Source organism: Megascapheus bottae, chromosome 12, assembly GCF_031878675.1.
Source record: "Megascapheus bottae isolate mThoBot1 chromosome 12, mThoBot2.hap1, whole genome shotgun sequence".
Classification (NCBI taxonomy): Eukaryota; Metazoa; Chordata; class Mammalia; order Rodentia; family Geomyidae; genus Megascapheus; species Megascapheus bottae.
In genome coordinates this window covers 10,694,038-10,717,552 of record NC_143520.1, presented here as the reverse complement: position 1 = coordinate 10,717,552, position 23,515 = coordinate 10,694,038, and the positions used below count along the sequence as shown (strand labels likewise).

Genomic DNA, 23,515 nt, shown 5'->3' with positions numbered 1-23,515 from the left:
GGCTGTAGCTTTTTTTTTTTTTTCTCCAGTTGTGGGCCTTGAGCTCAGGGCCTGAGCCCTGTCCTTGGGCATTTTCAAGGCTAGAACTCTACCACTTGAGCCACAGCACTTCTGGCTTTTTTTTTTCTATGTATGTGGTACCAAGGAATCGAACCCAGGTCTTTGTGCATGCTAGGCAAGCACTCTACCACCAGACCAAACTCCTGGCTCTGTGGCTTTGAACTCCATCCCATTATCATTGCAGGTATGAGCAAAAGCCAATTTCCTTTCATATTGAATTTTCATTGCAATATAAAGTACTATCTGTAATGTTCTTCAAATTGATGGACCTCAATTATACTGCTCTGCTTTTCTTTTTCTTTCTTTCTTTATTTTTATTTATTTATTTATTTATTTTGCCAGTCTTGGGGCTTGAACTCAGGGCCTGAGCACAGTCGTTGGGTTTTTACCTTAAGGCTAGTGCTCTGCCACTTGAGCCACAGCACCACTTTGGGCTTTTCTATGCATGTGGTAACGGGAAACAGAAACTGGGTCTTCATGCATGCAAAGCAAGCACTCTACCACTAGGCCAAACTCCCGGCCCACTACTCTGCTTTTCAATGCACCGCTTCTCTGAGGAATCTTTCCCTAAGAAAGCCTTCCTGGCACTGAGCTTCTTACTATCTGGCCTGTGCTGTTGGAGTGGGAAGAAGGTAAGGTGTAGAGCAGCTAGTTATTTAGTGTTGGCTGGGCTAGGTAGTAAGCGAATGATTAGGAGAGGCTATTATCTGAGCCATTTCTTTCCTGTTTCTTGTTTCCCTCTCTTCTTTTTGCTTGGTGGCAGAATAAGACAAACTGTGTGGGGCAATTTTTTGAGATCTTTGAGAAAACACATCAGAGAGTGAAACAAATATGATTTCTAATTTGGGTAATTTAATCCTCCAGAAACCTGTTGTTTTGTTTAAAGGACTTTGGGATTTTAAGTGACATGGTCCCTTCTCAAATGCACCCTCCTCCCCTCACCCCTCACCATTTTCCTTCTAATAATCTCCTAAAAGCTATGTGCTAAGAATTTCCACTCCAGATTAAGCAGTCTACTTTCGCTTTTTTTCCTAGGCATTTTGAATTATTGGCAGGATTATAGCCTTAGAGAATCAGTCCTGAATGGTGCCTTGATAATTGGCCAACTTGGTAGAGAGTGTTTCCCTTTCTGTGAGAATCATTCACCTGGGTAGGGAGCATGTGCCCTTTGGATATAGTGTGCTGTTGGGTGTGCCCCATTTTAAGCACATGATCGAAAGGTAATACTTTTTCTAAAACAAACAAACATAAATAAATTGAAAAGCCTTCCAACTTTAAACAACTCCTGGCATAAAAATGATGATTGATGGAAAGCTTTAGGTATTTTTAGTAACATCCATGTTCCAAGCCCAGTGTTTGGCAGTAGATACACCCATGACTACAGTGTGGACCCTACTGTGAAGGAACTAGCAGCCTAGGAACAGATAGCCATGTAAAAACTGATAAATCCCAGAATCACTCAATACGATTTAGAGGATTGGTACATACAGTGTTGGTCTAATCTAAGGAGAAAGCCTGGGGAGATGGATAGGTATCTGCTTAATGTTTACTTTCTTCTTTAAATAAATCCTAAGTGGAAAATACATGTACAAATATATATGCATGTTGAGAAAATATATGTGTATATATATATATAATATTTGTGTGTGTGCCAATATTAGGATTTAGAAGTCAAGGCCTCTTGCTCTCATTCTACTTTCTGGCTCACAGATGGTGTTCTCATACTTTATCATGCCTCCAACCTGACTTCCTTGCTAGTTAATAGGAAGGGGAGAAAGAATCTTGCAAACTTTTCAAGCCTTGATTTTCTAGGTCTCAGTCTCTTGAGAGGATTACAAACATGAGCCACCAGCACCCAGGAGGAGGTAGTTGCAACACACACACACACACACACACACACACACACACACACACACATGTGGATTTGTTTGTGCCAGTTTTAGGGCTTGAACTCAAGACCTAGGGACTGTCTCTAAGCTTTTACGCTCAAGGCTAGTCCTCTGCCACTTGAGCCATAGCTCCACTTGCAGCTTTTGGTGATTAGAGATAAGAATTGGGAGTTTCCTGCCTGAGCTGACCTCAGACTCCTGAGTAGCTAGAATTTCAAGGTGTGAGCCACCAGTACCTAGCTGAGCTGGAACACACACACACACACACACACACACACACACACACACACGTCTGAAATTATTTTTCTGCCTTTGAATTAGATTGAGGCTGGGCATAACAATCCATGTCTATATTCCATAGCATAACAGTCCACGCCTATCATCCCAGTCCTTAGAAGGCTACAGTTGAAGTATCATGGGGTTTGAGGTCAACCAGGACTATTTAGCAAGACCCTGTCCAACAACAAACAAACAAGTAACAACAACAACAACAGAAAAGGCAACGCTATAATCACTAACAACATCATTAGCTGCAGTCAGCACATAAAGTATATTTTATAGAAGTAGGTGTAATTTTAGTTGTTTATGGAATGTAAATTAGAATATCCAAAAAGTCCTTCAGAGTCAAAGAAGTGTTGTTTTCCTTCCCATACTTTCTTTCTTTCTTTTTTTTTTTTTTTTTTTGTGCCAGTCCTGTGGACTGAACTCAGGGCCTGAACACTGTCCTTAGGCTTTTTTTTCTCCTCAGGGCTAGGGCTCTCCCACTTGAGCCACACTACCACTTCTGGCTTTTCCATGCATGTGGTACCGAAGAATCGAACCCCAGTCTCCGTGCATCCTAGGCAAGTACTCTAGCCACTAGGCCAAACTCCCGGCTCCTTTCTTCCTTTTTTCTTTTTGTCAGTCGTAGGGTTTGAACTCAGGTGCTATCCCTGAGTGTTATCCCTGAGCTCTTTTGCTCAAGGCTAGCACTCAACTACTTTGAGTCACAGGTCCACTTCTGGTTTTCTGGTGGTTAATGGGAAGAAAGAGTCTCATGGCTTTTCCTACCTGGGCAGGCTTTGAACCATGATCCTCAGATTTCAACCTCCTGTGTAACTAGGATTACAGGTGTGAGCCACCAGAGTCTGGCCCTCCCATACTTTCTTAGCTCCTTTTCAACAGATGTAGCCTTTATCTAACTGCTTCTGTAACTAAAGGCAACTAGGGGTGGGTTAGTCACTTAGGGAGAAATTCTACTTCCTTGAAGAGTTCTTCTGGTTTGTGAGGCTGGGTAAGAACACATGTCCCTCTGGCTAGGCTTCTGAGTCTCCCATCGTTTTTGAAGCAGGAAGAGCAAGGAACATGTGTTTATACACAAATATCCAAGCCTAACCGACAAACTGTTGCTGGTTGCTTTTTCGTGCCAGAAAACACATTGGATGAAGATCATGCTTTTTGAACGGGTTCAATTCCTTGTTCGGAAGCAGGAAATTTGTTCTCAGTGGACAATTTGCCTGCCAACATTGAAGAGGGGGTCCAAGGGAGTAGGTTGGGTTATGAGATCAGAAGTCAGGAAATCCTGAATCTTAATTTTGTCAGACATTCTGGCAGCTGTCTTGATGAAAAGTCCCTGCTTTGGTGTCTCCACACATTGAAGACCACCATGGCTTACACCTTATGGTTTCTGTAGATATTTAAGCTGTGATACAAAAACAGCAGTGAGATCATTCTTTGTCAACAGGGAAGTCCAGAAATACATTGTATAATGCAGAAACATTTGGCCTTTTACTTTTGGTCACGTGGCTTGGGACAGCAAAGCCATTGTTACAGGGACATTCTCAGCTATTCCATAGATCAAGTTTCTGCATTCTCCCACTTTTTTTCCTTGTTATTTGTCTTATAAGGATCACAGTGCTAAATGTACTGCATTTGTTCTTAAATATTAATTTTGGTGCTGGCACTGGGGCTTGAATTCAGGGCCAGGGGATTCTTCTCTTAATCTTTCCTGGCTGATTCTCTACCACTCTACCCACACCCCCACATCCAGCTTTTTGCTGATTAATTGGAGATAAGAGTCTCAGGTATTTTTCAGGCTGAGCTGGCAATCTTCAGATCTCAGTGTCCTGAGTAGCTAAAATTATAGGCGAGCCACTGGAGCTGGGCTTGCCCTTAAAATTCTGTTAAATGTGCCAGTAGAAGTCTGTTAAATACTTATGATAATTAGCACTCTTAATTATCCATATGCAAATGACTTGCTTCTAAGATTCCTATTCAGTCACATGCTTTCTTCACTACTTTGTGAATTTAAGTAGTATTGCCATTTTAATATTAACAGAAAGATGTATTCAATAAGCTATCGCTCCAAACAAAATTAATAATGTTTTTTTTCTTAGCTGGGATTTTGGAAAGCTTATAGCATGAACTCTACCCCTAACTGAGGGGATAGATCATGAAAAGAAGATGAGAATATATTTAAGAAAGTCCTTCTACTTCCACTTCGTCCTCTTGTCAGGACTGCCTCAGAGCTAGCTAGTCCTCTTAGCTGTTTGTTTTTCCTGAAGTTAGGATGCTGTGTTTAAGTTAACTTGTTGCTTCTCCAAACATTCGCAAGATTTTCACAACTACTATTTTACTCAGCATATATTCAAGAGTAAACATGTACTACCTACTTTACATTCATAAACTCATTTAATCTTTGTCTTAATGTGTTGTGCACAGGAATGAATTCTGGCCACTTTACAGATTGGAAAACTGAGTCCTAGTCAAGTAGTTTGTTCCAAGTTTTAAGTAGATTAGACTAAGCCACTTTCCTTCAGTGATTGTCTTGACCTGAATTGATACATTCTCTAGAGATCATTGGTTTAAGATTTAATTCCAAAATAAGCATTTTGTCTTTTTCAGAGAAAATTATTTATTTATTCATTTATTTTGGTGCTAGTAATGGATCTTGTACTTAGGGCCTGGGCATGTCCTTTACCTTTTTCACTTAAGGCTAGTGTTCTATTTCTAGCTTTTTCCAGGTTAATTGAGAATAAGAATCTTGCAGACTTTCTTGCCTAGGCTGGCTTTGGACCAAGATCCTCAGATCTCAACCTTCTAGGATTACAGGTGTGAGCCAAGGTAACTGGCTTAAGGAAGATATTTTTATAGAAGGCAAATGCTATAGTTTGAATATGAAGAGTCCCCCACAAAAGGCTCTTGTGTTGAAGGCTTGGTTCCCAGATGGTGGCTTCCCAGAGGTGATTGGATTGGGGGTCAGGGAGAGGACACTTACCTGAGAAAGTTAGTCATTGGGGTATATTCTTGGGAGCTACATCTTGTTCCTTAAATAAATTAATTTAAAAAAATACCCACTCCTGGGGCCAGGAGTTTTGCCTAGTGGTAGAGTGCTTGCCTAGCATGCACAAAGACCTGGGTTTGATTCCTTGATACCACACACATAGGAAAAAGCCAGAAGTGGTGCTGAGGCTCAAGTGGTGGAGCTCTAGCTTTGAGAAAACCCAAGGACAGTGCTCAGGCGCTGAGCCCAAGACCAGGACTGGCAAAAAAAAAAAAAATACCCACTCTCTGTTTAGCTTTTGGAGACTGTATTGTGTGTGGCACGAGATACATACAATTTCATGTTTGTTTCCAATGATGGCTAGAATGCAAAACCAAACTTGCCAGGTAAGGATTTTATCCTAGCCTTAGAATTTATTTCAGGGTGGCAAAATGTGGCTTCTTAGCTTAGAAAAATTCCCCCAAAACAAAGTTAAGTACTGTATGTTTTAATGAGTTCATTGTAAGTAAATTCCAAACATTTTAAGGCAATTACTTTAAAATAGAGTTGGGTGTTAAAATAATAAGGCAGTTTTGATTTATCTGACCCAACCAAAGGAAGGTTTACCTTTATAAAATGTGTTGTGATTTAGAGCAAATAAAATATTATTTTAAGAACACTCAGGTTCACTGTGAAAGAGAAAGCCCTGGGAATCCTTATATAAAAGACAAATATGGAACATTATGGGAAAACTCTTTAATTGAAATAAACAAACAAAATCGTCCATTGAAAAATAAAATCCCTATTTGAAATAATTTTCTACTGATATCTAAATCACAAATCACAATACTGTATATATAACATGCATCAAAATGCATAGCTCATGGGCTAGGAGTTGACCTAGTGGTAGAGTGCTTGCCTAGTATGCCTAAGGGCCTGGGTTCAATTCCTCAGTACCACATACATAGAAAAAGCCAGAAGTGGCACTGTGGCTTAAGTGGTAGAATTCTAGCTTTGAGAAAGCCCAATGACAGTGTTCAGGCCCTGAGTTTTTTAAAAAAAAAAGCATAGCTCATTAAAGATATAATTTTTTTTGTCTTGTTTTTTTTTTTTTGCCAGTCCTGGGCTTGAGCTCAGGGCCTGAGCACTGTCCTTGGAATTTTCTCAAGGCTAGAGCTCTACCACTTGAGCCTCAGCACCACTTCCAGCTTTTTTTCTAGGTATGTGGTACCGAGGAATCGAACCCGGGTCTTCATGCATGCTAGGCAAGCACTTTAACCACTAGGCCAAACTCCCGGCAAAGACATAATTTTAAAGCCTGTACCTAAATAGAAATTCTGGCTTGAGACTAAAATGACTAAACTGGATTTTAGAAGATGCAAACTATATCAGGGATGACATAGATTCTTCATACTTCTCCATGGGGATACAATATTAATTTATCTGTTAGTTCCCTTATCAAATGTACAGTATTAAACAAACATAATTTTCTTCCAATAAAGGTACTGGTAAAATGTAAGAATTCCAGAGCTCTAAGCTGAACAACTACTTCTATTCATAATCTTAGTCTTCATTGCTTTTCTTTTCTTTTCTTTTTTCTTTTTCTTTTTGCCAGTCCTGGGGCTTGAACTCAGGGCCTGAGCGCTGTCCTTGGGCTTTCTCAAGACTAACACTCTACCACTTGAGCCATAGTACCACTTCCAGCTTTTTTCTATGTATGTGGTACTGAGGAATTGAAACTGGGTCTTTGTGCATGCTAGGCAAGCACTCTACCATTAGGCCAAACTCCCGGCACCGTCATTGCTTTTCAACATAAAAATTTTATTTTGTAAAAATGTCTTCTTAGAATTATTATTTTTTTGGACAAGACAGTTTTGCCAGTTAAGTGGATTTGCACCACCTTTTGGCAATATGTATATTATTTTATTATACACATACACACACACACACACACACACACACACACACACACACACACACACACAGAGCCCATGCCCCATATGGTTAGCACACATTTATTATCAAGCCATCTCTCTCCTTTCGGCTGCACCTTCCTGTCTTAGCTTTGTCTTTCCTATTAAACTAAGTACCTCTTCTCTGGGATTTTACCTTATAATTTTAGCTATCTTGATTGCTTTCATTTTCATTCCTTTTTCCTTAGAGATAGAAACATCTCTAGTGGGTCCCCAATGATCTCTAAAGTTCTCTTTTATAACACTTTTGTAAAACACTCAACTGGTCTTTTTTTTTTTTTTTTACCATGGAAATGATAACTAAGTCACTAAACTTGATTGTGGAAGCCAGGAAAAGATCACAGTCTTCAAAGAGTTTGTGTTAAGAGTCTGAGAGTTTGACTCAACTTCAAGTATGTTTGGCATCCTAGACAGACAGGAGATAGATGGAGGCAGGCTTATAGCTGCCTTCAAGTTTTTCATCTGTGATACACCAAAGCATAAGGCTAAAAACCCAATTAATATCTCGTCCTCTCCCTCCCCCCCCCCCTCTCTCTCTTACCCCCCCCCCCCCCCGTTTTCTTTTTTTGGTTCTAAGATGGAGTCACTTTGGCGCTACAAGTCCTGGGGCTTGAACTTGGGGCTTAGGTACTGTCCCTGAGCTTTTGTGCTTAAAGCTAGTACTCTACCACTTGAACCACAGCTCTACTTCCACTTATTTTTGTGTGTTCAATTGGAAATGAGACTCATGGGATTTCTTGCCTTGGACTGGCTTTGAACCAAGATCCTCATATCTCAGACTTCTGAATAGCCAAGATTACAGGCATGAACCACTAGTGAGTATCAGGCCCATCTTTATTTTCTTAATCCCATTTTTTACTCTGACAAGTCATCATTCAGTTCAGTATCACCACATGTAATATTTAGAATTTCTTTCTTTCTTTTTCTTCTTGTCAGTCATGGGCTTTAACTCAGATTTGAGCTTTTCTGCTCAAGGGTAGTACTCTCACTTTGAGTCACAGCTCTACTTCTAGTTTTCTGGTGGTTAACAGGAGGTAAGTGTCTCACGGACTTTCTGGCTTGGGCTGGCTTTGAGCCATGATCCTCAGATCTCAGTCTCTTGAGTAGTTAGGATTGTAGGCATGAGCCACTGGCATTGAGAGATTTAGAATTTCAGTTTGGGCAGAATCAGTGTTTGAAATCAAGTAAGAATAATGGCATTCACACATGTAAGAAAGGAATCGACAAATGCCTCACAAAACCAACAAAGATGTGTTGTTTAGAATAATTAATAGCTTGTGTGCCAATCAGAAGGAGCCATCATAGTACCAGGACTCTAAAACTGGTGAGTCATAAGTAAGTGTGCAGGGTGGGGGCTGTTGCTCTTAGGAAGTCAGGGCACCAGCTTTTCCAACCAATTTAGAAGTATTTAGCAACTACTGCACCCACATCACTGGCTGAGAATGAGCATCGTGAGGCTTACTATGCTCAAATATAATAATGTGGACGGACCCAGTCTTTCTGGACTAGTACATGTTTACCATGAAAGAAGAACGGCTAACTGGTGACTAACCTGTATGAAATAAATCACACTAGTGCAATAGATGATTATTTCCTAGAGTTTTCCTACCTTACCAAGATGGCATTTTATAAAACAAATGAGTGATCTTCAAGATTGTCTACTGCATTTAAACTTTGAACTGTGTCTGTCTGCAGTTACTGATTGTTGGAGAAGTGGCACACATTCCTAGGGTACAGAGGGGCTCTCTCTGGCAGCTGTTACCACCTGCGGAGATCCTTGACTTTCAGGGAGCTTTTCTGAGTGCCTCTGGAGGTTCTCTTGGTAGTAATTCTCCTTAAGATGCTCCCCTCCCCCTCTGCAACACACCCACTGTTCTAGCTCTTCCTTGGGTCTGCATCCTGCTTCTATTTCCAATGCAGGATTCCAAAGAGGGCTCCCTGGTGCATTCCTTCAGGCCAGCAGTTTTTAACCCTTTCATGCCTGGGATCTCCTTGGTAGACTGCTGAAGACCATGAACCTTCTGTCAGAATACTTCGAATGCATAAGCTTAAAGCACAAGAGTTTGAAAAGAAGTCAGTTATATAGAATCTTAGTAGCAAAAGTTTAAAAAAAATTGTGATATATATGTAAATATATGCTTCTTTATTGACATACTGTACACCATGTAGATGAAGGTCCACCTATCAGTACTGTAATTTGAGATATTTGCAACTGTAAAGAATCCTATAAAGAAATTATGGCTTCTACTGTTAAGTCATTGACACTTATCCTCTTGCCCTTGTGATCTGTTGCCTGCATTCATAATGGAAGGAAATGCTAAATGTCAGAAGTTACTAATAATAAAAACGTATTTTTTTATTCTTCTAGGGTTTTTTTTGGGGGGGGGCGCTGGTCATGGGGCTTGAAATCAGGGCCCTGGGCCCTGTCCCTAAGTGCTCTATCAGAATTCTCAGATCTCATCCTCTTGAGTGGCTAGGATTACAGGCATGATGTCACTCAGCTCTCTTCCTAATTCTGAGCAGCTCTGAGTTAATGCTTTGTATTCCAGTAACACATCCTAGCAAAATGAAGTTGTCAGTAGGATCAACACCTCATTGAAAGCTCTACTTTTTGCCCGCACTGCCTCTTGGCCTGACATTTCTCCCACTAGTGAGACCAGGAAGGTAGACCATGAAAGGGAGACAAAGCAGGCACCACCGAGTGCCTCCTTTGAATGGCTGAGAGGTCTCTTCCCAGCATCAGTACCACAGGAAACTAACATTTAAATATGTGGTTCTAGTGTGACTTCCCCCCCTAGGCTCTCCTTGTCACTTGGCCACAGATTCTCGGATGATCTGTGGGGCAAAGCTAAGCTGCCATTGTCTTGTCTATTAAAAAAAGAAAAGGAATTTCACAGGAGAATTAGGAGTAAACGAGGCAATAGCTGTGTTTAGGACATTATCCAAGTGTGTGTGGTTATCACTTTCTGCTGTTGGTTCTTTGAGGAACCAGAAAGCGCGCGGTGCCAGTCCCTAAGAGGTGGGCACGGGTTACACAGCCCATGGGCCCCCACACACTCTGCACGTGGACGCACGGTGCAAGCCCAGGCTGCTCCAGGCAAGCAGGCCGGGCGATACCTGCACTTTCCTTTACCGACAGGTAGCAGGACGCCTTCGGGCTCCGCGCGCGCAGCAGGCAGCCATCCGAGGGCTTCCCTCCGGGGAGGCCGCGGGGAGGGGCTTCGGGGAGGGGGGCTGGCCGCCGAGCCTCCCCTCATGGCAGCTTCCCGACAGGTGAGGGGCGGGAGGGGGGAAGGGACCGGTGGGGCGGGCGGAGCAGGGCGCGCGCTGGCGCAGGCGGAGAGGCCGCGGAAGGTGCGGGCGGCGCGCCGGACAGCGCGCGAGGAGGGGCGGGGCCGGGGCGGGGCCGGGGCGGGGCCGGGGCGGGGCCGGCGTCCCCGTCACTTGATAAAACGCCGGCGAGTCTCCAGAGAACAACGGGCTCATTCAGCCGCCGGGAGACCGCGGGGTAGGGGGGGCGGCCGGGCCGTGAGCGGGACCGTCCGGGGGGTGGGGCCGGGCGCGGCGGCGAAGGTGGCCACGGCCGTGCGCGGCGCCCCAGGCAGCCTCCGACTCGGACGCGAACGCAGCCCGGAGCGCAGCGCGGCCGCGGCAGGTCCCGGACCCCCCTCCCCGAGCTCCCGCCCATGGCGGCCGCGGGGCAGCTGTGCTTGCTCTACCTGTCGGCGGGGCTCCTGCCCCGGCTCGCCTCAGCCTTCAACTTGGACACCCGCGAGGACAATGTAATCCGGAAATCTGGGGACCCCGGGAGCCTCTTCGGCTTCTCGCTGGCCATGCATTGGCAGCTGCAGCCCGAGGACAAGCGGCTGTGAGTTCCCCGACTCTTCCTACCCCCCCACCGGGACGCCCGGCCGGCGGGAGCCCGCGCGAGGGCGCGCCCCGGCGTTCCCGCCCGCCCGCCCGCCCGCCCCGCGTGCCGGGCTCTGCCCCGGCCCCGCCCGGGACCCCGCGGGCCTCGGGGAGGAGCGAGGCCGGCGGGTCGCCGGCCTGGGGCCCCGGGTACCCGCGCGCTCCGCGTGCAGCCCCAGACCCCGGGGAGAGTTCACTTTTGTTGTTTAACGAGGTGCTTTCCTACCAGTGGGCTCCCCGCCCCCCCCCCCCCGGGCTGGTTTGCTGGGATCCCGGCAGGTGGCATGCTTTGCCGAGCTTCACGTGTGTGTTTCCTGCCGGGGAGGGCCGGAGGGGCCGCGCAGGGCTGCCGTGGTGGCCCTGGGCGGTGGCCCAGGAAGATCCAGGCCTTTTCCAAGCCCACGGAACACGGGGTCTCCCTCGCGGGAGCTGGGAGAGCTTTCCGAAGGGACTTGTATGACTTTCCCTGCTGGATAGGCGCTCCTCGGTAGGAGTCACTTTTTGCACGTTTGCTCCCCTCCTTCCCCCTTCCAGGATAGATTTCACCAAGCACCTGCTAGCTGGACAGGATCAGCTGAGAAAACAAGTCTCTCTAGGGTGTTCCTATTGCCCCCCCCCTTTTTTCCCTAACCCCCTAACCTTCGGGGCCGCACAGAGACCCGAGGGGCCCCTGCTTGGGTTGGGCTTGGCCAGGGGTTAAAGCGAAATGACCCGTCTTTTCTGGGACTTAGCCAACAAGGTTCGGAAGTGACAATCCTCCACCCCCTCCCCCCGTCGGTGCTCCTCCCAGGAGAAAGTGGAGACTCTTACCTTTCCTTTTCTCTTTTAACGGCGTTTGGTTCCCACAGGACCGAACTCTTGAGACTGGAGAGAGTGTTGTGGAGCTTAGTCGTCCTAATCGCTGTGGGGCTGCATTCTTGATCCCTTGCTACCAGGGAAAACCACTCCGAACAACAAAAGGTTTCCCCCCTCCCTACTCAGGCCTTTAGTTGAACCCAGGTCCTTCTAGCACCAACAGCAAAGTCCAGCCACAATTTAATGAGACTGTTGAGAAGCCAGTGAGAGTTTTAGATCTGCAGGAAATCCTGATTTCCGTTAACAAGTTTGGAATTTGTAGATACGGAGTCTTCCTGTCAGGCTTTTCTGGTAGGTGAAGCATTGGCAAGGCAGGTGGTCTGGGTCTGCAGGTCTGGCCATTGTTAACACTTTGCTTTTTCTCAGAACTGTTGTTAACTTGAGAGTCTGAAGTGAGAGAGGGTTTCTGTTAATCAGTTATTGGGTGATGTTTAGTGTCTCAGAATACTGTGTGTGCATCTATCTATTGGAGTATTGGAACTTGGTAATCAGAAGTGATGGTGGTGGGCAGGCAGGTGGAATGCATTCTCCTTGACATTCTCTCTGCCTCATAGGCCACTCAGTGGTTTCCTTGATGTATGTGTCCAAGCGGACATGGCGAAGGGAAAATAACTGAGGTAAGAAATGTCCTTGGATGGGGTTTGCAAAATGTGCTTTTGGCTAGGAATCTTGTCATCCAGGTGAGCACATACCTGTTGAAACTTGTCACTACTGCTGGACTTCTCTGATCCTAAAGGTGCCACAGGTCTTCCCTTGGGCAAGAAGAAGCTTGCTATTAAGCCCTTCACACCTTCCAGAAATGCTGTCCTTCGGGCTCATCAAAAAAAGAGGCCCACCCAAAGAGACTGTCTTTCCCTAAGCCCTGTGGTAGAACCATACCTGTAGGGTACTGTTGCTTGTGTCCCTGCTGCCCCACCCTATCTTAGGCTGTTCTGGCTTCTCTGGATCTCCCTTGGAGAATCTATACTTTTCCCACACATTATCTCACAGCCTTTTGACAGAAAAGGATGTGTGTATGAATGACAGCCAGTGATTTGAGACTTCTGGTCCAGTTTCCCAAGCAGGAATATTTCAGGGAATTGATGGGAGAGAGAGATAGCCATTCCTTTTTTGGCCATTATTTAAGTAGCTGTTCATTTACTTTGAGCTTTGTTTCTTTGAGATATTACAGCTTAAGTTGTTGTGAAGATTAGAAGAACATGAAGAATGCTCAGTCAATGCCTACTGCCTGAGTGGTAGATGCTGACAGTGATAAATGTAAAAGCATAACTGTGGGATGTGCCCCTGTTATGGCAGACATTTTGTGATGCTAAGTTTGCCTAAGAGTAAAGCAGTAAGCTATTGTTAATATCCTACCCTCTCAACCATGTTCTTGAAACCCCAAACAACTTAACCTTAATTAGACTCGTAATAAAAGCAAATTTACTGAAGTAAATTTACTGAAGTAGTGACTTTGAGGGAGAAGATAATGTGAGAGTCACAAACACAGTTCTAGAAAATCTAGTATCCATCTGTATATCTATGTATATTAGAAGTTGTCTATAATGCCATCTACATAAAAGTACCTTTAACTCTATTTAAGATTTTATGGCAGAATATATACTGTTTGAGAGCCGTCAAATAAAACTTCATGAAGGTTTTTAGGCTCTGAAGAAGTTTAAGACTCAAAGATTATTATTTGGTGGCTGGCTGGCTGTGATCTTTAATTTCTCTTAGGTAGCATTGAGTCATCAGAGATTGAAGGTGTGTGGTGGTGACTGTGGTTATATCTATCCTATGACTCATTCCACTGCTTTTCTGCTCTTCTGGGAAGAGATGGCTCTGTGTATGACCACAGGGTAGAACCTGGGTGGAGGAAGTCAGGCAGTGATCCTTGCCTAGGGAAGATTCTGGATTGTTTCCAACCCCTTTTTCTTCTTTTAAAAGGCTATCTCTGTCTGTCTCTGTCTCTTTATCTTCTCTTTCTCATTACCATTGTTTTCCAGAAGGCTTATCTTTCTATGATATTTCTTTCCTCTTGGTTTTACTCATCATGTTCTACCTTTAAAAATCACATTTTCTTCCAGTTGCTAGTAGCTCACACCTGTAATCAATCCTAGCTACTCAGGAGGCTGAGATCTGAGGATCACAGTTCAAAGCTAGCCTGGGCACAAAAAGTCCATGATACTCATCGCCAATTAACTGTCAGAAAACTTCAAGTGGCGCTGTCAGAAAACTGTCAGAAAACTTCAAGTGGTAGTGTGCTAGCCTTGAGTTGAAGAGCTCAGGGACAATTCCCAAGCCTAGAGTTCAAGCCCTACAACTGACAAAACAAAACACACAACAAAAAACAACCCAGTTCCACAGTCTCCATTTACAGTTGAAGAAAACAAGTTGAAAGTTGTGAAATGTCTTATACAGAGTCTTAGAGCTACTAAAGCAGAATCTTAACCAAATCTGGATTTGAAGATGATATTTCTGCCTCATACTCATGCCATCTCTAAAAGGAAAGGTCAAAAATGTCCTTCAGACCTACAGAAATTGGCAAGCAGTTGAGCTTTGGAAAGGAACTGTGTTGTGTTGATTTATTGTACTGTTTCCCATGTGGATGAGGGCTATCTGTTTGAATATTAGTGCCTGGGCTCTTCCTATTGACTCTTATTTTAACTGGCTATGGACCAACTTTTGGGTTCTCTTCCTCTAAAAGTGTGGTGCAGTGAGACTGTCATTATTAGCCAGGGATGGGAGCTGTGTCCAGGATGTCTACCTAATTTCTTGGCTTCCTGGATTCTTTCTCTGTTAGAATGCCATGTGGCCTGGGGCCATCTTCCAGGAATGGCTGGGTCACTTTGTGTCCCAGGAGTAGAGATAAATCCAAAATGTGCAAGGAGATTTAGAGGAAACAGGAATGTGTGTAGCAGAAATAGACAAGTTTAATTTGAACACAGGCCTTTGCGAGACCTTCTTAGTAATGACTGGGTTGGAAAAAAGAGGTGGAGGGACAAGATATTTAGTATAAATGTTTTTTCAGCAAAGTCTGGTTAAACGTTCATAGACTAAAAAGTTACTCTGCATTCTTTGTAATGTGGACTATTTTAGCATAACAGTATACTAAAGGTTTAAATTTTTGTAACCAAAAGTGCTGGAACTGAGATGCTTGGTTTCATGAAGACCTGGCTTTCGTATGTTATTATGGCTAATGATTTCCTCAGCATTTTCAATAGGGACAGTGGACATAAAGCAGAAATGCTGCCGTATGCTTGGATGACAGGACCATGTATGCCTGAAACACTGATCAGTGTAGTCTGTTATCTCAATATATATATATATATATATGTATATATATATATAATCAGAGCTCAGGGACCCATCCTGTCTTGCAATTCCTCTTCCCTTCCCTGTCAGCAGCACATGTGCCTGACAGCTCTGACGTTCTTCACCTGTTGTCCGTCATCTTCTATGGTGATCTAATCTCTTCCCAACAGGATAATAGGTTCTGGGAGGGCAGGATCTTAGGCTCATCTTTGTCTGATAGCACCTGCCATGTGCCTTGCAGATATAACAGTCATATCACACACTCAATTTAACTTGTGAAATCAGTGATCTCTGCTGAGGGGACAGGATGGGAGGAGAGGGAACCATCCCTTTATTTAACTCTTTGCCCTTCCCATCTCAAGCCTAGGTGTCTGTTCTCTCTGGAGAAAGAAGCTATGGCTGTGATGGAAAGAGATGTACAAGAAGTTCACTTTTGTATTGAGTTTAAGGACCTACATCCCAACAAAGGGTTTTGCCCTAAAAGCAGACTTTTCAAGCCAATCCTAGAAATACAAGCTCCCCTGTCTTACATTGGGGTGCTCAGCATTTGCTGGATTTGTTGTATAAAAAAATCGAGGTAAAACGGGTACCAAGACATGTGAAAGGGTATCAATGTATGTGAATTAATGCACCTTCTATCTGGCAAATATCATGTAACCCTTTTACTAATTACAATAAAAAAAAAAGAAAACAAAAAAAAAATCGAGGTAGAAAATAAAATTAAAAAAAAATAAATCGAGGTAGGGAACAAGGGCTGTTGGGCATACAGCTCCTGAAAGCAACTTGATGGAGTATGGGGTCAAGTAGAAAAGAGAGCATGTGGACACCTGCAGATTCATAGTGGAAGGTTTAGTTACTCAAGGGGAATAAAGGAATCTTGATATATTTAACTCCTTAAGTAGAATGGTGAGGTGCTCCTTAGTCCCTGGTAGGGTCCTGAGAGCCACAAGAATGATTATTTGGGAGTTGGTTTGATGCTGTACCTGCCTTCAGGCAAGATGGTCCTGTACAGTGCTGATCTCAAGGGCTCCTAGAGCAGTTCTGTTGTATCATTTTCCTTAAGTGTGATCCAAAAATATGTTCCTGCAGTTCTCCAGCTTTGCAGTAGAAGGACTTTTCCACCAGATATTGGTGCCCCATGCCTTGCTACTTTGGAAGCTAGGATCTGAAGATCACAGTTCATTGCCACCCCAGGCACAAAAGCCCGATGAGACTTTTTCTCCATGTAACGACCCCCAAAGGTGGAAATAAATCTGTGGGTCAAGTAATAGAATGCCAGCCTTGAGTGAAAAAGCTAAAGGATAATGCTCAAACTCTGAGTTTAAGCTTCAGTAGGGGGTGGGGTTGGGGGTGGGGGTGGGGAAGAGGGACTTTCCTTGTTTGCACAGAGGGCAGCTGTGATGTAGTGGACAAGGACCAGGCCTACAGCTAGCTGGAGTCAAATCTCCTTCTGATCTATGCTAGCTACAGTGTTACAGAGAAGTTCTAACTGCTTTGTGCTTCCGTTCTCCTGCTGTAAAGTAAGAATAATCATGCCTGAGACTCATTCCAGCCCAAAGGAAGTCCTTGGTGCTTGTTAAATAGATACCGAAGGCAGAGATGTAAGAGGCAAAGTAGCCATGCTGGGCTGGGCAGAGTTGGCCTGAAACCTGGACTGCCTGGCCTTTACAATGTAGATGCTTTCTTTTTTTTTTTTGATAGTATTTGAGTTTACGTTTTCTTTTTCTTTCTTTCTTCCATTCAACAGTTCCCATGTGCTGGAAAAGCATGCCTTAGAACTGTGCCTTGCAGCCGTCTATAGCTGCCAAGCACTAAAGGTTTCCATGTTCAGTGGTGGGGAGGACAGTGATTGAAACACCTTGGAGTATGGCTGGGCAGTTCTAGGATAAGTTCATTGGTAAGGACTACCTACCAAGGACTTCAAATGTGTGTGTGTGTGTGTGCATGCGCACATGCATGCGTGCACATGCGTGCTTGTATGTGAATGTGCGCACTGCTACTCAGGGACTTGATTTGTCTTTTTCTCCCAAGGCTGGCCCTCTCCCTCTTGAGCCACACTCCCACGTCTGCTATATTTGGTAGTTAATTGCAGATCTCAAGGAGGTTAATTCCCTGTCTGGCTTCAAACCATAATCCTCAGATCTCAGCCTCCTGAGTAGCTAGGATGACAGGTGTGAGCTCTGGGTGCCTGACCCTTCAGACATCTGACTGAAAGTATCCCCATCCTTGATGGATCATTTATACTCTACTTAGACCAAGTTGGTGATATATTTTCCTTAGTATTTTGAAGTTAATGTATGGCAGGAAAAAATTTGCACGGAAGCATCTGATTATTGACAGATACTCGGTCAAATATTGAAAGATACTTGGTCAGACTATCCTTAGAAATAATGTTTTCTTCTTAGATTTGTTTAACTGACATTTAGAATAGCAAACCATGATCTCTCAGAACTAAATTAAGAGGCTAATTGTGAATTAGTCCAGAAGTTGGGCTGCAGCTGGACCCTTTGCCAGACTCAGTCCCTGTCATATAACAGGGTGGAATGACCACCGTCTCATCTGCTGCTGTCTGGCTTTTCTGTTTAAACAAACAAGGCAGGGTGATTGCAAACCAACATACTGGTTCTGTGGTTGGTATGTTTGTGTAACAACACCTTTCATTGGTGTTTGGGGGAGCTGACCCATCTCAACCTCGTGCAGGATTTCAATGTTGGATATCACTGACACTTTGTCGAATCCAAATTGGCACAGAAACTATTTAGGAAACTATCATATTTCTGAAACCAGTTAAAGGATAAGGGAGAGTACTGGGTTCTGGGGGTATGGAAGTACCATTCAAAACAAGTGCTCAGCAGCCAAACCCAGTGATAGGAGCCTTGAGAGCCTGCTTGCAGGTCCATTGCCCCCACCAGCTAGCACTATTTTCATGTCATATGATCTGAAGCTTGCCTTTTTCTTTTCTTCGTGTGTGTGTGTGAAAAACCATGTCAGCCTATTTCTTTAGAGAAAATAGGCTTTTAAAATCTTGAAGAAGAAAAACAAAAATAAGCCTTGGGGGGCCTGGAGTTTGGCCTAGTGGTAGAGTGCTTGCCTAGCATGCACCAAGACCCAGGTTCGATTCCTTGGTACCACATACTTAGAAAAAGCCAGAAGTGGTGCTGAGGCTTAAGTGGTAGAGTTCTAGCCTTCAGAAAAATCCAAGGACAGTCCTCTGGCCCTGAGCTTAAGCCCAGGACTGGCAAAAAAAAAGAAAAAAAAAGAAAAAAGAAAAAAAAAGCCTTAGGCTAATTTGCAAGAGGCTTATAGGTTGGTAATAAGGCTTAGGGGGAAGCATTGAGTAAGTCTGCTCTGTTTGATGATATCAAGGCTACCAAGGCTTCTTTTGAATTGAAGCTATTTTGATTGTTAGTATGCCAGGGTATCACACAAATGTGATGAACATTTTAGACTCAGAGGATAGAAAGACCCCAAATTGCCCAAATTGTCCTGAGATCATACTCATTTGGTATTTACAGAATGAGGCCCTTCTCTGTAGAACATGCTGACACTGGTGTGGTCCTGTTAAAGCAGCTTGACATACGAACTAGAAGACCCTCGTCACTGTTCCAGCTGTTCTGGGTGGGGGGCTATTAGTAGGTCTGGGGGTGTGGGGCTCTTCTGATCTCCTTTGCTGAGGAGTCCTTCCTCAGCCAGTTCCTGCTAATGTATCTGTCACATGATGGCTTACTTGACTGTGCTAGATTCTTTAAACCAAAGTTATTGATAATAACAAGAGTTAGGGTGGAAATATTTAGAGTTTTCCAAGGCTTCAGTTTCCAGGGAAACTGAAGATAGGTAGAATATTTGAGGAGAAGGTGAGGTCTGGGGAAATTGGATGGGAGTTAAGGAGCCCAGCTTTGTGGTGATGTAAAGCAAACAACTTTTCAAACAAAGGAGAGCACAAAGAGGCTCAGAATCTTATAGAGGCTCAAGGATAGAGACTTAAGGAAGACCAAGAGAAAGACCTACCGCAGCAGATGAACCCCAAGGAGAAAACTTTACCAGTCAGGTAAGTATCTTAATGTCTAGGGTACTAGAAGGCCGTCTTAGATATTTCAGATAGGCCAATTTGGAATGAAAAGAACTTTCGCTTTTTGTGGGGGTGGAGTGTTTGGTTTTAGGGCTTTGAACTCAGGGCCGCAGGCTTACTTACCTAGGGCTCTGAGGAATGCCTCTAGCTCCTATTATTTATTTAAATTCCCCCTACTGGATACTTGGAGATAGAGTTTCACTTTTTGCCACAAATGCTGCCTGGACCTTCACTACCACACCCAGTTTAAAAAGGTAGTGGTTTCTAATTGTATTCAGTAAAGCCCTGGGGCTAAGTGTAAAATGTGCAGAGGCTCTGAGGGACCCCAAGACTCACTCAAACAAAAGTCACTGAGCTAAGGTCTGACAAACAGACAGTGATCCCTTCCCTGGAGCTCATCTACAACAGCTCAACTGTCTGCAAAGATTTTTCAAGGTCTTAGGATAAACCTTGGTTAATTCTTTGATTTGTATTTGTTTTCTATTTCAGTCTAAAAGGCACATGGAATTTTATTTTATTTATTTTTTTGTGGGGGGGGGGTCGGTCACAGGGCTTGATGTCTGGGTCTGGGCCCTGCCCCTGAGCTTTAGCATAAGGCTAATGCTCTACCACTTGAGCTACAGCACCACTTCCAGTTTTCTGGTGGTTAATTAGAGATAAGGGTCTCATGGCCTTTCATGCCAGGCTGTCTTTGAACCTTGATCCTCAGATCTCAGTCTCGTGAGTAACTAGGATTATAGGTGTGAGCCACCAGCACTCAGCTGGAATTTTATTCTTATTTAAAAATCAGAAAGAAGTGAAGACTATTTTTTTGTGTGGGTCCGGGGGCTTGAGCTCTGGGTCTTGGCCCTGTCTTTGAGTTTTTGGGCTCAAAGCTTGGGCTGTACCCGTAGAGCCACAGCCCTACTTCTGCTTTTAGTGGTCAATTGGAGATGAGAGACTTTCAGACTTCCTACCTGCACTGGCTTTAAACCAGATGAGATTTTAATTTCTTGAATAGCTAGGGTTACAGATGTGAGCCACAGGTATCAAGCCAAGTAAAGACTTATAAGAGAACAAGCCCTGGGCCTGCCAGAAAAATCTTAGTGAGCATCGTGATTTGTTTTCCTATGGAAGGTGTGCATTCAGTAGGTACTTACTGAGTGTTTATGGTGCTAGCACTATACTAATGCTGGAGGTACAACAGCAAATGAAATAGACAACATCCCTGCTCTTGTTCTAAGGGAGAGAGACTACATTGTAAACAAGCATTTTAGAGGGCAATGAATGAGGGTAAAGTAGAGAAAGGAAGGGATGGGAAATGGCTGGACTGTCAGGCAAGACTTCACTGAGGTGTGAGAGGCTGCAAGAAAGAACATTGCTGGCAGAGTGGACAAGAAGTGCAAAGGCCTTGAGGCAAAAGCAAGCATGCTGGCTAGTCAGGAAAATCCAGGGGGCCAACTAGTCTTCTTGGAGACAAATTGTATATGCTTTATGGGTCATTTTACTCTGGATGATCTGGAAAGCCACTGGAGGGCTCTGAGAAGAGTATATTACATTCTGAATTTGGTTTTGATTTTCTGTAGTGCTAGATATCAAACTTGGGGCCTTGGGATATATGATGATAGGTGAGTGCATACTCCATGGAGCTACATCCTTCTCCCTCAAAAAGATTTTTTTTTGTTATGTTGAAGATCAAACCCAGGGCCTCGTCTTTAACCATGTTTGGCAAGCACTCTACATCGTCAGGCAATCTATATCTGCAGTCTCAATTTGATTTTAAATGGATGTCTCTGGCTGCTACACTGATGATAGACTGGAAGCCAGGATAATATAGTGATACTGCCTGACATGGTGATACACTCTGACCCTTGGGAGCCTGAGGCAGAAGGCCTGAGTGATTGAGGCCAACCTGGGCAGCAGACCCAGACTTTATTTAAGGCTTCTGTTATAACAAGTAGTAGTTAATAATGATGGTGGGTTGGATCAGAGTAGTAGCAGATACAGCCAGTGGTTGGAATATATATATATATATATATATATATATATATATATATATATATATATATATATATATATATAGCTGATTCTGGGGCTTGAACTGAGGGGATGAGCACTGTCCTTGGGCTTTCTCAAGGCTAGAGCTCTACCAGTTGAGCCACAGTACCACTTCCAGCTTTTTCTATGTATGTGGTACTGAGGAATTGAACCCAGGTCTCTGGGCATGCTAGGCAAGCACTCTACTATTAGGCCAAACTCCTGGCCCTGGATATATTTTGAAGTAGAGCTGATAGGATATCCTGTGGACTAGATACAAAGTAAGTAAGAGGGGCAGGATGGAAAGAATGTGTTGAAGGCTTTTAGCCTGAGCAATTTGAAGGATGAAGCTGTCCTATGTTTTGGGGAAAATTGTGAGAGGGATTGATATGGGGTCAAGCAAGCAGGAGTTTGGTTTTCGTCCTATGGGTTTGAGCCTTCTAGACCCATGAGCAGAGTCATTGGCAGTTTGGATGAGTCTGGAGTTGACATGGAAAGGTCTGGATTGAAGTACAGTTGGAGGCTCCTGGGCTGTATTTAGGATCCAGGGATAGAGTGTAAGGCTGGCAGTCTTCCTTTATGAGGAGTTAGGAGATGAGGGGACCTGGGCCCAGAGCTGAGATGAATGGCCAGTAATGTAGGTGGGGACTGTGAGAAGCACTGTCTTGTAAGCCTGTTGAGCATGGTCACTGAGTAGGAATGGGGGACAGTGGCTGACTGGTTTGTGAGGAGAGAAGCAATCAGACATATCAGGGACCCTTGGAGTTTTGCTTTGATGGGCAACAGACCTAGGCACCAGAGAAAAAATGGGGCTGGAAGTTTTGGGGTTTTCTTTGTTGGTGTTCTTGGTGCTGGTTCTGGGCCTTAAACTCAAGACCTGGACGCTGTCGCTCAGCTTCTTTTGCCCAAGGCAAGTGCTTTACCACTTGAGCTAAAGCTCCGCTTCCTGCTTTTTGATAGTCTGTTGTAGATAGGCATCTAATGACCTTTCCTAGTTTGAACCATGACCCTCAGATACCAGACTTCTGAGTGAAGACTGGGAAGAAGGAGAAAATGGGTATGTGTTAAAAACCATTACCAGTCCCACTTCTTTAGCCTGTATTTGGGTTAGAGAGCTATAGCTTATATTGAGCTGAAGTTACGTGTGTGTGTGTGTGTGTGTGTGTGTGTGTGTGTGTGTGTGTGTGTGTGTGTATGTGTGTTATTATTGTGTGTGAACTCAGCACCTAGGTGTTGTCCCTTAGCCTTTCTTTTACTGAAGGCTGATATTCTACCATTTGAGCTACTTTCTGTCTTTTGGGGGCGTGATTAGAGTTCTCTAGGCCTTCCTGCATGTCTGGTTTTAAACCCTATTCTTCCTTCTGAGTTGCTAGAAATGCAGGCATGAAACACTGGCATTCAGCACTGAGCTAAAGTTTTTAAGTCTCACTTGAGTGTGGAGAGAACTTCCTGGTATTGGGTACCTGCTGCTCCAGAGTTGAGCACTGCCTGACTGGTGTGGTCTTCATATCTCCTGCAGGCAAAGTAGACACGAGGGTGTGGAATGGTGAGTGTAGGATGCATTGGGTAGAAGTAGGTGGCAGGAACTCACAGGCAGGAGAGCCTCGCTGCCTTGTTCCTGCTGGCTAGTCAATTCAGCCAATACATACTGTACTAACTGAATAAAAATAACCTATGGCCTTGAGGTGTGTGTGTGTTGGGGGGCGGGGATAAGGATAGCGTATCCCTTTGATTCTAAACTATTGTCAGTTTTCAATCTCTTTGTTAAAGATAAGTAGTATGGACCTTGAGGTAAATCGAATCTGAAAGGAACAGAGTATCTTTGCAGTTATGTAATATTATGACTAATCTGGATATTGGCATTCATTCCCCCAGGTATTCCACATTCAGTGTTCTGTATCTTCCCCAGGAGAGAGGATTTTGTTAAAAAAAAAAAAAATACAGCTGGGTGCCGGTGACTCAAGCCTGATTACTTATCCTTGCTACTCAGGGGCCTGAGATCTGAGGATCACAGTTTAAAGCCAGCCCAGGCAGGAAAGGCCATGAGACTCTTATCTCTAAGCACCAAAAAACTGGAAATGGAGCTGTGGCTCAAAGCTGGAGCACAAAAGCTTGAGCCCAAAAGCTCAGGGACAGTGCCCAGGCCTTGAGTTCAAGCCCCATGCCTGACAAAAACAAAACAAAACTGGAAGTGGAGATAGGGCTCAAA

General features: G+C 44.2%; 1 protein-coding gene and 1 long non-coding RNA gene across 3 annotated transcripts in view; one reads left to right on the top strand and one right to left on the bottom strand.

The window, feature by feature from the left end:
- LOC150056206 (uncharacterized) overlaps nt 1-12,079 on the bottom strand; it is a 71,071-nt gene extending 58,992 nt beyond the window's left edge. Inside the window, exon 1 of the long non-coding RNA XR_016537250.1 lies at nt 11,883-12,079. This is a non-coding gene — a long non-coding RNA (uncharacterized LOC150056206). The remainder of the gene's footprint in view (nt 1-11,882) is intronic.
- Itga6 (integrin subunit alpha 6) overlaps nt 10,665-23,515 on the top strand; it is a 79,635-nt gene continuing 66,784 nt past the window's right edge. For both annotated transcript variants that reach the window (XM_090342628.1, XM_090342629.1), the window contains exon 1: nt 10,665-11,031. In XM_090342628.1, coding sequence (XP_090198754.1) covers nt 10,850-11,031 — 182 coding nt within the window. In that variant the 5' untranslated portion in view covers nt 10,665-10,849. The remainder of the gene's footprint in view (nt 11,032-23,515) is intronic.